General features: G+C 44.6%; 2 protein-coding genes across 3 annotated transcripts in view; both read right to left on the bottom strand.

The window, feature by feature from the left end:
* Positions 1-2,257: 2,257 nt before the first annotated feature.
* SUPT4H1 (SPT4 homolog, DSIF elongation factor subunit) lies at positions 2,258-8,932 on the bottom strand. 2 transcript variants are annotated; one of them, XR_007495174.1, is made up of 4 exons: positions 8,829-8,932; positions 8,322-8,428; positions 3,562-4,049; positions 2,258-3,208 (listed from the first exon to the last, which is right to left on the bottom strand). XR_007495174.1 is itself a non-coding variant. In XM_049772763.1 (3 exons), exons 1-3 carry the CDS (start codon positions 8,895-8,897, stop codon positions 3,965-3,967), a joined length of 261 nt encoding a protein of 86 aa, XP_049628720.1. In that variant the 5' UTR covers positions 8,898-8,932; the 3' UTR covers positions 3,451-3,964. The 2 variants fall into 2 exon arrangements, 1 of the variants encoding a protein (XP_049628720.1); XM_049772763.1 differs by lacking the exon at positions 2,258-3,208 and having other exon boundaries at positions 3,451-4,049.
* A 2,715-nt stretch (positions 8,933-11,647) lies between these two features.
* The window catches only part of RNF43 (ring finger protein 43), a 73,342-nt gene continuing 70,503 nt past the window's right edge, over positions 11,648-14,486 (bottom strand). The window contains exon 9 of the mRNA XM_049772776.1: positions 11,648-11,720. Within this exon, the coding sequence (XP_049628733.1) occupies positions 11,677-11,720 (44 nt within the window). The 3' untranslated portion in view covers positions 11,648-11,676. The remainder of the gene's footprint in view (positions 11,721-14,486) is intronic.

Below are 14,486 nucleotides of genomic sequence, written 5' to 3'. Positions count from 1 at the left end.
GGTCATAGACAAATTCTTTATGATCATCACTAAGAAACGTTATTAACTATGAAACAGGAATATTGTGAAGGCCAAATAAAATAACACAATAAGAGCCAGAGACAAAGTATAGTGGGTAGAGTGCTTGACTTGTATACTACTGAACAGGAATCAATCCCTGGCACCCCATGCTACCAGGAGTGATCCCTGAGTGCAGAGCCAAGAGTAAACTGCCAGGTATCGACCCCCTAAAACAAAACAAAGATAAAGCAATGACAATCCTTTAGTCAAATGTAAATGTTATTTAAACAAAAAGACTTTGTTGGTCTAAACATGAATCAAACTTACGAAGATGTTATTAATTTGCTCTTAAGCACTATCCATCTGACACTAAGATAAGTACAGATCAGGTTACCAGAGAGATGAGGACTGAATCTGATTGCAGACAGGGTGAAAATGACCACATTCAAGGAATAAGGTCTCAGTCACCCAAAATGGAGCACCCCAGGTTGAGTTAGGCTCTTACTAGCCTATTCACATTACTGCTGAAGAAACTGTTCCCCTTCAAAATCAAAATCCCTGCTTTGTGTTTGTTGGAGGCTGTGTTGAACAATGCATGGCCTTAGTCCCTCAATTTGTGAGGGCCTGACTTCCCAGCCTACGAAAGGTGGGCAGTGGACAAAGAGGAACAATTGGCCAGGGAGACAGCCTGTTCAGTACTGTTCCTCATCAGTCTTGAACTAGAAAGACTCTTGCCTTTCCATAAAGAAGCCAAACTATTGGGCAAGAGATCTAAGGAAGAAAAGCCCCTGCAGATGAGACCTCTGAAAGGGGGTCAGACTTTTGACAAACACAATGGGGAGAACATAGCTCTCGTGGCCTAGAATGAAGGGCAGCCATAGCAGTGTCCATAATGCCTCTTCGACACAGCACTACTCATCATCAGGAGCTTTGAAGAACCAACAGTCTCGGTAGAAACCAACCTGTTTCAGTTTCTTCAGGTTCTGGGCACGATATAGGAAAGACTCCAGTACCTTACTGCTGCTGAGATCCAGTGGCACCACAAACAGGTTTAAGGATAAGAGGAGAAAAGCAAGCAAATTCAAAAGTAGTTGCCAGGAAGGGCCTCTGAGGAACACTGTGAAATCCAGTCATTAAAACTTGCCACCCTTCCCCCACAACCACCAATGCCTGTCTTTCATTTCCTGCACCGCTGACAGTTAGGGCCCCAGCTCGGTGTGGGGCTGAGGCAGCCTGAGTGTGGTTATTTGCGCACAGCTCGGTGTCTCCCCTCCCCACAACTGTTTCCATTCTCACCGAGCAGCCACGTCCGGGTCAGACACGCAGGAGAGCATCTGGGGATTTCCAAGGGACTTTTTGAGCAAACCAGTGAAAGTTGGGCATTATGTGCAGCCTAGGCACTCTTACTGCACCCCATGTCTTCCCTCAAGGCTGTCAGCTATTGGCCAGTGGGTACACTTCCCAAGGCTTTCAGATTGGAGGAGAAACTACTTCCCCTGGAGTGCTTTCAGTTTGCTGGACTGGAGAAATCCTTATAAACCTGTTTGCAGGCCATAGATGTAGCTCAGACCAGCATTTGCCATACATGTGAAGACTGGGGTTCAATTCTCATCATAACAAAATGTGGACTGGCAAACATCGAACAGAGCTCCACATGTGAGACATGTGCTCTATCATGGAGTCACCTCCCTGAAAACTTAGCTTGGACTTGGGGCTAACAAGCAGGCCATTCCTAGGAGTTGAAGATATCAGAAAAAATGGTCCTCATATGGTAACCAGGGTGCCCTGAGCCAGACCAAGTGTCTTTCCCTTGAATCTTTCAGAAGACAAGGCAGGCTGAAGAATCAGCATCTCGATCTCCTTCCACCATACCAGGTCACAGGTAACCAAAGAAACTGACTCACTAGCAACACCAGGTGGCTGAGACAAAACAAGGAGTGCAGGTGCCTCTAAGTTGGACCACCTTGAGCTGACAGCTCTGGCATCTCCCTCTAAACTTTTCTGATAATGCATATAGCATAGACTGAAGAGTGGTTAATAAAGAGGAAGCAAGTGCTTTTTATCTTCCATATAATGTGTTATGAATTTTTTAGTGCTTCATTTTCAAAACCAAAATCCTGAGGTGAACAGGCATGCTATACCCATTCCCTTTCCTGTTTTATAGACGACAAAGACATGGAAGTTTAAATGGAAATAGTATTTTTGGTAGATTAGAATAGATTTTTGGTAGAAACTTCAGTAAATGAGAACAGCTAAATTTTAAATTCTAAAACAAGTAATTTTATTTGACCAATAATGTGGTATCATTCCAGACCCCATTCTAGATTGGAGGGAAAGGGTCAAGGCCAGATCCTATGGAAGTAGGAGAGCCAGAAGTAGGCCCCACAGTTAGCAGAGGGTCTCCAGTTAGGGAAATGCAGATGAGGGAGGGAACAAGAGGTCACATGTACCACAGGATGGCCCAAAGAAAAATAGTAAAAACAGAAAAATAGGGAAAATGTTACTAAGCCCCAGAATGTCTGTAATGGGCAGCTGCTGTGTCAGGTCTGGAGGCAGAAAGGAAAGGTGCAGGTATCATACATCACTTCTAACAGGCCAAGGGGTTTGCTAAGACTCTATTTTGGTGGCCTTCCCCCCAATAAACACCCCAAGGTGAGTGCAGTAGACAGGCTGGAACCATAGGGCTCAGAGCTAGATAATGCAGAGCAGAAAACCCTCTGCTGTTCAAGGGAGGTGCTCACAGGATTAGTGCTGATGCATCCAAGAGCAAAAGGGAGGGAGACAATACCACTGTCACAAATTTAAGAACTTTCCAGATTTAAAACTTTTGCATTTATTGACATTTAACCCAAAGGCAGAGCTCTGGGCATTGGTAGGAAACCAGCATCCTATCCCCAATTCAGTTCAATCTCTGTTAATTCCCAACCCAAACCCCACCCACACCACCAGCAGTTCAGAGGTGGAAAATGATCCAGGGGCACGTACACCAGCCCTAAGGGCATGCCACACTGCTCTCCAGACAGTCTGTGAAGTTTCAGAATTGGAGAGTGTGGACATTTTGATGTTCTGCCCATTTAGTTCCACAATGAAAAAATAAGAGGCAAATGGTTGGGCAAGAAGGATGGCAACTACTACTCTGGCTAGGTCTTTATAGCTGTGTCTCTGGATTTGTAGGCCACTCCTCGACTCTTCAGCTCGCGAACAATTCCTGCATTGAGAAAATATATAAACAGCTGTGTAAGTGAAGATTCCAGAAGATAAGAAAGATTCCTTGCCTCCACTTTCAGGAGGTTAGAGATCTAATCAGATGGCAGTTCCTAGACTGCTCAGTTCATAGGTTTCATTAGCTTATACCTCTAAAGGTACAGGCAAGTGCTCAAAAATAATTCAGTGAGATTCACTGTAATCATTAAAAACAAATGTTCTGGTGCCAGAGTACCAGGGAACAAATTCTGGCCTATTACTAGCTGCGTAATTTATTTAATTTCTCTGTGCCTTCTTTCTCCAAGCTGTAAGGATTGACGTTAATTCACGTAAAGGACTTCTAGAATTTACTATTACCTTGAGGCAGGCGGCCAGTGACGGATACTGCATAGACACCTGGCTTAAAGTTACCTGAGAGAACAGAAGAGATTACAGTTGAGAGCATCAAGACTAGACATCAAGTGCTGAAGAGACAGTACATGGAGTAAGAAGTAAGGCAACTGTGACCCCACTGTAATCCCTGAGCACCACTGACAGTGGTTCTAAAACACAAACAAAACAAAAAGAAAAAATAATACCTTAAAGGTCAAATGGAGGCTTTATGTTGAAAATGAAATATGCTGCATTTCCATGAGAGCACTTCATTGGGTGGTAAGTATTAAATGACTGAACACAGGAGATTTTACAATCAATCTTCTCACCCTCATCCTGCTCACCCCACTGATTTAAAGACCCCTATTCCCCAGATTGAGTGACATGTCTAGGGAGAATAAGGAGAGAAATACTTACTAACTCGCTGCCACTTGGAGACCCAGCTGTCCTCTGGACTCATCATTGCAATGATTCTGAGATAAGAAAAGAAACAAGTCAGTCTAGGTCTCTCTACCTGAAGGGATATAGGGAGCTACCTTCTTTATATTGTTTCTAGTCTGGAAGAGACCTATGAGAAAGCCAAGTGTTAAGTCTCTATTAAAAAGCAGAAGAAAGGGAGTTTTTAATTCTGAGAAAAGACTATTCCAAGCTACCCATATGCACATCTGTGCCTGTACTGCCAGCCAGTCATCATCCCTAAAGAGCACCTCACATACTCAAAAATACCCTTAGCCTGGATTCCCAGAGAGCCAGGACAGATTTAGAGGTATTACCACCAGTGTTGCTGATGATGACCAATACAACAATAGATGGCTGGGGCCTAGAGCAAAGAGGAAGGTGAGTCAAAACAATGGGCACTCCTACCAAATTAAGTTAATGCTGTCTCCAATGAGCTGTGAAGCCTGAATTACATGAGAAGATTTCAGAATTGCCGTGAGACCTGAAAAACAGCTAGCACAGAGAGGTGCTACAGAAATCAGTAATTTGCTTTATTATCTCAACTGCCTTTCTAGGGGAGCTCAAACTCGGACCAGAAAGGGTACTTAACAGCAGAAGTCTACTTCTTGAGCAGGACAGGTATCTATCAGGGGCATACAATTTTTGTCACTCATTCATTCAATCAAATGTCTAATACTGCCTCTTTTTTGGTTTTAAAATTGTACTGTAATTTAGGTAACAAGGTTACGACAGTGTACATGACCACCTATTACAACAGGTCTGTTCTAGGCAATGACACTTGCTGATTGCCTGGTCAGTATCTATTTCCTCTTTTTTTCAGCAACAACTTTGGGTTTTTATTTGGGGAATCTTCCTCCCCATCCAAATCCTACCTTTTCAGTTAATAGTTTTGAATTGCCTATCCCTCTAAGAGTGGCAAATGTTGTAATACTTGTCATGGCAACACTTGTCTTGACTTTGGAGATTAAAACTCATTTGTCTGATGCATACTCTCACTATTAAACCTCTGGCTGAGTTCATCTAACCCTGCTCTGATCTCTTTGGTATGTTTTTGATATACCTATTCTCAGAATTTAATATACACTACAGTGTATAAAAATACTCTCACCAAAAAAAAAAAATACTCTCACAACTAACATAAAGCAAAAAGCAATCTCATGGAGCCAGATAGTATAGTGGGTAAAGTTTAGTCATGGTTGAGTTGTACCTTACATGTAACTAAGCCAGATCCCATCCTGGCACCAAATATGGCTCTCCAAGAGTGATCCCAGAGCAGAGAGCCAGGAATAAACCCGAGAGCAGCAGGGTGTGGTCCCAACCTCCCATCATTTAAAAATTAGCAAAGTGGGAGGATGGACCGATAAGTAGGTAGGGCACTTGCCTTGCATTTGACCAACCCATGTTCGTTCTCCAGCATGCCTACGGCTCCCAAACTTCCACTAAGAGTGGCACCTGAGCACAGTGACAGGAGTAAACACTGTGCACTGGCAGGTGTGACTCAAAAATTCAAACAAAAAGAGCAAAGGACTAGATGTATTTTTCTAAGGAAAAAATGTGACTATTATTAAGCACATGAAAAAGATGCTACACGTTACTAAATATGAGGAAAATGCAAATCAAAACCATAAGATAACACTTTATAACCTATAAAGTGGGTTTTTGATTATTGTTGTTTTTGGGTCACACTCAACTGCACTCTGGACTTATTCGTGGCTCTATATTTAGGGATCATTTGTGGCAGAGTACAAACCAAATGTGGTGCTGGGAACTGAAGCTGGGTCAGCCACATGCAAGGAAGGTGCCTTATCCTCTGTACTATTTAATCAAAACCAAAATGTGGAATAATCACTCTCACATGTGTAATATTTAAAAGAAAACAGCAATGAAATTAATAGCCAATAAAAATAGCCCATTAAGATTTTTTTTTTCTATTTCTCATGTGCTATAATAGTTGAAGGCTAATTAGCACAGTATCACTATGGAGTGATACTACAAGTCTCCTTCAGACAGTTCTGTCAGATTGCCTTGGCAAATTACAATTCAGAATGTTACCAGCACCTGATTGGTCATTTAGTGTTTCTTGTTAAAAGAGTCTAGGGTTTAAAAGATTGTGTATTTGAGGAACATAGGTAATTCTCTGTCACTAGTTGAAAACATAGGATTGGGGGTTGGTAGCTTTGATTGGACTTCCAGCTCCATATTGTACATGTTCTGAACCATCTTTCCCCGCTCCCCATGAAAAATGCTTGTCCGTGCATGTGTGTGATCCTCTGTCCCCAAATGGGCCTATTTTTATTTCTCATGATTGATATTATACTATTATCTCATCAGAAGTACCAAATAAATACCATAAAAAATAAAAGAAATGATACCCCCCCCAAAAAAAGTTTTTTTTTTTCCTACAGAATTGAGTCTGCTAACAAGGGTAGGAGGGCAAATGACAAGGAAAGGAGAGGCACAGTGGTGTTGGGTCACTGGCACTCTGGTGGTGAATATGGTGTAGTGACACTGTATGCCTGAAACATTATTTCTTTTTTTTGTGTGTGTGTGTGTGTGTGTGTGTGTTTTGGGCCACACCCGGCAGTGCTCAGGGGTTACTCCTGGCTGTCTGCTCAGAAATAGCTCCTGGCAGGCACGGGGGACCATATGGGACACCGGGATTCGAACCAACCACCTTTGGTCCTGGATCGGCTGCTTGCAAGGCAAACGCCGCTGTGCTATCTCTCCGGGCCCTGAAACATTAATTCTATATAATTATCATATAGAGGTGAAATAAAATCTGGAATTATTTGTACACATGCCTATACAAGAAACAGAGGTTCATGAGAACGCAATTTTTAGGCATTTATTCTTTCCTAAGGAAAATTTTTTTAAACGGAATGGTGTTGGCCCACCTTAAAGGAATCTCAGGTACAATGAACCTTGAGCCAAATTTGTGTATAAGTCCTTAATTGGCAGAGATCAAAAGAAAACTTAACCATACCTTTCTCCTTGATCTGAGTATGGCCCCCTTACCCCCAAAAGTTATCCTCTGGCTCTTGCATTAAAAGATTAAGACCTAATCACTTAAGTTTCTCTCATTTCCCATTTTCTTCCTTAAATAATCTTATTAAGAGAATGTTTTTGTTTGTTTGTTTTGTTTGGGGGACATACCCAGTGGTGCTCAGGGCTTACTTCTCATTCTACAATCAGAGATCTTTCCTGTTGGGACTCGGGAGACCATATTTGGAGCCAGGATCAAATCCACTGGGTCAGTGGTATGCCAGGGAAGCTTTCTATCTGCTGTACTATTGCTCTGTGAGAAAGCACTTTTCTTACAGGGTCTCTTAGCAATATCTCAAAGTTTTGTGGCAATAAACTAACATTTATTGTATCGTGGGTTCCTTTTAAGTATTCCCAGGATACTCAAGAATTTCAAAAGCGGGCCTGGAGAGATAGCACAGTGGCGTTTGCCTTGCAAGCAGCCAATCTAGGACCAAAGATGGTTGGTTCAAATCCCGGTGTCCCATATGATCCCCCGTGCCTGCCAGGAGCTATTTCTGAGCAGACAGCCAGGAGTACCCCTAGGCATCGCCAGGTGTGGCCCAAAAACCAAAAAAATTAAAAAAATTTCAAAAGCATTCATTAAATATCCACCATCCTCTGGCCCCTGTGCCAGGCTGAAGAACACAAAATAAACAGTCTCTTACCATTTGTTGAAGATTTATCTAATGGAACTATAACCTGAATTATTTAGTGTTCTAGTAGCCCTCTACCTACTTTTCCATCTCATTGGGGACTCCAAATCCTGGGGTCATCAGAACTGCATCAGATCACAGATATCATTAGGAGCCTCCTAAGTCAGAGTCACCTTCTAGGACCCCACTCCCACCCTGCCCTAGTAGTAAAAAAAAAAAAAAAAAAAAAAAAAAAAAAGAAGGTAAACTTAAATAATACATTTCATTTAGCCCAATAGAGGCAAAGCATTTTACCATTTGGGCATGTAATTAGGACAAAACCAGTAGATATTTTAGATCCTTTTAGTTGTCCTAAGTCTTTGGAATCAGTGCCTCATATCTTACAATTAAGCATATTTCAATTTGGATTAGCCAGAAGACAAGTGCTCGGAAGCTACCCCATGGACAGAGGTTACTGTAAAACAGAGATCAAATAAGTTTCAACGGGCTCTTAGACCAACTAGGATCATGTCTAAAATGCCTACCTCTTTATTTCCTTGGCGGGATGTGTGTGTGTGTGGGGGGGGGGGGGGAATGTCAACCCGAATGCCGGGAACTTGAAGGGCTTACCCATCAAAGGAAGAGCTGGTGCAGTCATACACCATCTCTCGGTTACCCTTCATCTGCAGGTAGGCGTCACAATTGTCACAGCCGTCGTATTCAAACTGGTCTATCGTCTGCAGGGTGGGAGTGGAGAGCGGGGAGGAGCTTTAACGACTTCAAAATCTCCCCAAGAGGGAGAAAGGCTCGAGTATCCTGGCTCAGCCTCACCCTGGCCCCCCACCTCCCATGCTTGAAGTGAAGCCTTCATCTCCTTCTCTGGTTCCCAGGACATTTACTCTATTCCTTTTCACTCTTTTCCTCTGAGGGGGGTGCTAAATCTCTTACTACTCCCTCAAATGCATCCCTCTGGCCTCCCCAAGGCCGAGCCTCCAGTTCCTCCCATTCCCTGCCACACTCCAGGTCCTGCACCTGGCCTTTCCTTCCAGTCTCCCTGCCACGTCCCACCACACCCTTTTTTTCCTCCCAGCTTGAATTCCTGCAGGGACCCAACCATCAGGATCCCAGGTCCGACACCTTGACCAGCGAACATAGCAAACAAGCGCGCAGATGCCGCAGATCTTTGGGCACCGTTTCCAGGGCCATCTCCGACCTGGGAAAAATCACTGATGGGAGACAACGTCTCGCCGCCGGAAGTAAACAGTGAATTTCCCAGAAGCCCAGCACTTCCGGTACCGCCACTTCCGCTTCCGGTAGAGCCCCGTGGTCCCGCCTCTCCCCCCCCCCACCGATCTCGGAAATGGTTTTTCCCGCCTCTGGAGGCGGAGCTCCTGGCTCCGAGTCACCTGGGCCGGCGCGCGCCCGCGCCACCTGGGCCCGCGAAGATGGGGTGCCGACGGCAGTTGGGTCTGGGGGCGGGGCCCAAGGGGGAGGGGTGGCGCGGCGGGGCAGGGCTGGTCCTGAACCCCGGGCCCCGTTGATTGCACCCCTTTAGATTTATTTAGGCCCTTGGCTCCGGACAGCCGGTTTTCTTTAGCATCAGCCCTCACGACTGTCAAAATCTTTTATTTATTTTCATTTCCTTTTGTTTGTTTTTTTGGGGTTTTTTTTGGGGGGTGTCACACCCAGCAGCGCTCAGGGGTTACTCCTGGCTCTACGCTCAGAAATCGCTCCTGGCAGGCTCGGGGGACCATTTGTGACGCCGGGATTCGAACCACCGTCCTTCTGCATGCAAAGCAAACACCCTCTCTCCATGCTATCTCTCCGGCCCCTTTATTTCCCATTTTAAAAAACACGGCGCCCCAAAATCCTCTTTTCTCTCTCCGGATTATCCTTCCGGACACCCAGGAAATTCCCCCAAAGTTTGATTTGCAGTGCAAGGCTGCTTTGGCTTCCCCAGTGCTGTGCCCAGGAATGCATGCCTGAGGCCCCTGGGCGGGCTTGGAGTGGGGTGGGGTGGGGTGGGGTGAGGTGGGAGCGTTTCTTTATTGAATCTTTGAAACTCTTTCTGGACGTCTTTCTTCTCTTTCCGGTGATAATTTATCCTTTGCGTGGCTTCTCGCTTTTAGGCACATGGCCTTTCGGCCTTTATTTCACAACAGCTGGAGGGGATTAAGCGTCCTTTAAAAACTTTTTTGTTTTTCCCATTTCGCCCTAGACTAGAGTCAGCTCAATAGTTTTCTGATTTCACACTTGCTACCTTTACCCAGACCATTCCCTGAGAAGTAAAAAGGGCAGATTGTGTTTTATGAGGGGCCCAGAAAGTGGACTCCTGTCACCATGCACCAGCCCTTGCTCTCATGCTGTTCTGGATCGAGAAGGCAGGGTGCAGCCATTTGGCCTTCGTGACTTGAAGCTTTGGGATAGTTTTTTGGACCTGCTGTTCATTCATTCCAAATCAGCCTCCCCACTGAAACTGCTCAATGTCCATCGCCCCTTTTCCAGATTATTATTATGCATGGACCTTTCTCTAACACTGAACACTTCCCACTTCAGAACATTCTGTCGCTGGAAACCCCTCTCAAGATTCAGCAATAGCTCTGGAGGGACCCCATTTCATGGGTGGAGAGATAGACAAGGAAGTCTTTGCCCAAAGTCACAGGAGAGCATCAAAACTTCCATTTTCAGTGAAAGTCTCACACAGCTACCTACTGAAGCACAGTGAATTCCATCATTAATGTTCCTTCACCTTATGCAATTTAGGCACCAAGTTCACCTCAAATAATTTCTGTTCATAGGAGGTGAAGTTATTTTGAGTGATAAGCATGATACAACAAAAACCACAAGACCAAGCTGAATTCAAGGATAAATATATTAGCAAATAAATACATTATTCAACATAGTGCCTGATTCAAGCATCTTTCTGTCTGCTTCAGATAAAAATACCCATGTGGGTACCTAGGTGCTAGTTCCCCCATTGATTGAGGACTGAGTCCCAGGTAGGGGTCCTGTGTTCACTTTGCTCCCACATTTACATTCCAAATGGGATAATGCCAGAGGGGTCAACAATGGTCAGGCTATCTTAGGGTTAATGCGACCCTAAAAAGGCCCCTTGGCCTTTGCCCACTTGGTACCAACTGCCCAGCCCAGACTTCTGCTGCATCTCTACCTTGGCTTATATGGAATTTTGATGCAGATCTCCCAGAAGAATTCTATTCCTCCTTTACTCTCCCTGCCCCAGTTCCCAAGGAATGGAGCTCTAGAGGTGACAAAGGAGTTGTTTTTGTTTTTTGTTTTTTAAAAAGGTGTCAAGAACAGAATCCCATACCCTGGTTTTCCAAAGTCTCTCCTCTGATGATACAATAGTCTGAGAATTAAGGACCAGAAGGTAAAAAAAAAAAACAAAAAAAAAAAAAACAAAAAAAAACAAAAAAAAAAAAACCGCCTGCCCCCGCAATATACCACCAGGCAGGCACTGCTTGGAAAAACTACAGAAGCCCCATTTTTTAAGGCTCAGGGACCAGGGCTCACCTATGCTCCTGATCCTTTTGCAATGAAGGAAAAAAAAATGATTCAGCAGCCTTGAAGGGGAGGGGCTAACACCAGTGTGCAGGGCTCACCTGAGGAAGGAGGTGAGAAAGGGTCACTCAGATAGACCCTTTGCAGCAGCAGTGATCCTGAGACCTGGGGACTGGGGGAAGGAGCAGCACCTTTGTAACACCTCTCCACCCATACCTCATAGCAGGTATGCTGTGAGAAAACAGCCTTAGTAGGGGCCTGCCCAGCCGCTGGCTGGACACAGACTTGGAGCCCTCAATGCCCACCAGCACTTCTCCTCTCTAGGCAGCTCCAGCTGTACAGCAAAAAGAGGGGTGAGTCTTCTGAGATCCTTTCTTCTCTCAGGAGCAGGATTCTATGTTAGGTCGGGTCCCAAATTGTCTAGAGCATAGATAGTCTTGGTTGGAGCTAAGCCTGGACATTTCTTTCACACAGCTTGTTCGCACAGCTCCTCCAGCTCCTCCTCTGAGCCTGCATTTGGAAAAGGAAGGAAAGAGGTCACTGAACAAGTAGGGTTACTTTGCTGGTTCCTTCTGCAGGAAAGGAGGGCTGGGAGATAGCCACAGGGAGGGAGAAGTGGGGAATGTATCTAGAGGGGTGATTAGATTGAAAGTTGAGGGGGGCCCCAGTTGGGATTACAAGGTAGAACAAATCTAGAGAAAAAGAAACATAGATAGCAACCAATACTTATTATTCATGCATTCACCCAATAAATATTTATTAAGGACTCCTGAATGTGGTCTGTTACCTAATGTGCTAAATAGAAGACCATAAAGAATCAGCAGAGGGGACTGGGGAGAATTCAAAGGGTGGATCACATGCTTTGCATAGGCAAGTCCCTGAGTTCTGTTCCTGGCACTGCACTGCCCTTCACCTGGCACTACCAGCTAGGCTCAAAGGGCTTGAGGAGGTCCCTAAAACAATAAGCAGAAAGCTAATAACTTTATAGAAAAGGAGTGTGTGAAAACAATATAATGAAAGAAGTGGATATGATCACATCCATGTGTAGCAAACAGGAAGGGCCTGTTGTTTCATTTTCTCCTGAAAGTGGATAAAAATTATCCCGGCCTGTAGTAAAGGGAGAAAATTAGATTTATGGTAGCAGGAATGTAACATTTTGCCACCTTTAAGAAGTGCTTACCCGGGCCCGGAGAGATAGCACAGCGGCGTTTGCCTTGCAAGCAGCCAATCCAGGATCAAAGGTGGTTGGTTCGAATCCCGGTGTCCCGGTGTCCCATATGGTCCCCCGTGCCTGCCAGGAGCTATTTCTGAGCAGACAGCCAGGAGTAACCCCTGAGCAATGCCGGGTGTGGCCCAAAAAAAAAAAACAAAAAACAAACAAACAAACAAAAAAACAAAAAAAAAAAGAAGTGCTTACCCACTTTTGTGAAATATGTGGAAAAGGGAAAGGGAAAAAGTAGAAGAGCAGATTGGAAAGGGAGATGGATGTTTAATGGAGGATCCCAGACACTAAAGCTTTGAAGGCTAAGCCAGGCTGGGTTTTTCTTTATTGTAGGTATAACAGAACATTTGAAAATTTCTGGACAGTGTTATTGGAGGGATAAGACCAGGTTTTCCAGGGCCCTATGAAAGGGAAAGAGAGCTAGGAAGGAAATTTATACTTTAGCCTTTATTAAATTAAAAAAAAAAAAAAAACACCATTTGGGGCAGATGGTTTAATGTTCTGGTGTAGCTATAAAAATCTACTTGTACCCAGAAGCACTGGGGGGCCCCCAACTGGCAGTGCTGGGGAGGGCAAGGCATGCACTCCAGTCCTTAGTCATTTCCCTGACCCCATACCTCAGTCCTTAGGCCCACTTGGCCTAAGATGGCAAGACATGGGCAAGACCCATCAGTTCTGGGAAGAATATATAAAAGTGATCTGATATACAGTTAGTAGAACCTGGATGGATATGAAGATTTGGGAAAAGAAACATTAAAACTACCTTTGGGGACCTGAGCCCCCAGTATAATGGGTGGGGTGCTTGCCTTGCATGTGCCAACCCAGGTTCATTCTCCAAGCACCACCAGAAGTGATTCCTGAGGGCATAGCCAGGAGTGACCACTGAGCACTGCTGGGTGTGACCCAAAAACAAAAAAACAAAAAATAACAAAATAACTACCTTTGGGTTTGGAAAGAGGGGACAGCAGAGTGTCAGTAAAAGTGCACAAGAGTGGATCCAAAGAAATTATAAGCACATGGTTAAAGCTGACATTACATTTATATTGGGCTGGAGAGGCAGTGCAATCCCCAACACAGCACAGGATCTAGAGCACCCACAGATGTGGCCCTGATGGTACCCAGCATTGTAGAGTCCGAGTATCACCATATCCTCAGGCTCTCACAATGAGCCTTCCAGCCAGTTGGCTGAGAATTTTTGGAGTATTCCCAAAACTTCTGACATTACTTAGCAGGCCTTCCTTCAACAATGTGTTAAACTGTTGGAAATGTGTTAGAACCATTAGACCTGTCTGCATGCCTATCTCCCCACAGATTGATCTCCCAGCTAACCAGTTCCATGACCTCAGAAATTAGCCAGGATGCAGAAAGAAAAGGAGGGAAGAAATGAACATATAAATAAATGATAACAGCATGCTAGTTGTGCCAATAGGATTCTAAAATACAAGACCACTAGGTCTTATACTGCTGGCTCGCTTTCTCTTTTTGGACTGAAGAGGTCCTCTTAGCTATGTCTGGAGACAAATCACTGTGACTTCTCTAATGCAAAGATGAGGAAGAGTAGAAAGTAGGGGTCTCTGGCAGTGGAAAAGGATTTAAGCAAATAAACACCAAGCTAAAATCAGGATTGACACTATTCCCAGTAACAATAACAGGGAGGCACTCTACACACACCCCTTCCTGAGAAAAATGAGGTAGTATTATTCACAAGAGTCCTGAGAAGGGAAATCCTAGGAGAAAGGCAGAAAACCACAGGGCTGCTGAGAACCTGTCATCTCTATCTCTCTGTATCTGTTTCCTTTCTATCACCTGTTGGGTTAACTGGGTTCCATCCTATTCAGGATATGCTTGTAACTCATTGGTCGAAAGCAGCTCTGGATGGAAGCATCCTTTGGATTGGTGGCTTAGACCACTTGTTCTCCACCCCAGGGTGTGGTCTGGTGCTTCCTAATAAAGATCCTGGATCTCAGGAGAAAATCGCTTGTGGTTTCGGCTTTCCATTACTGAGCTCTCTGCTTCATAGGAGCAGAAGGCTTGCATGTGGAAGTTTCTGAACC

The sequence above is a fragment of the Suncus etruscus genome, chromosome 1, assembly GCF_024139225.1.
Source record: "Suncus etruscus isolate mSunEtr1 chromosome 1, mSunEtr1.pri.cur, whole genome shotgun sequence".
In the NCBI taxonomy this organism is placed as follows: Eukaryota; Metazoa; Chordata; class Mammalia; order Eulipotyphla; family Soricidae; genus Suncus; species Suncus etruscus.
Note: the sequence above shows the minus strand (reverse complement) of the source record. Positions and strands in the feature narration are given on the sequence as shown.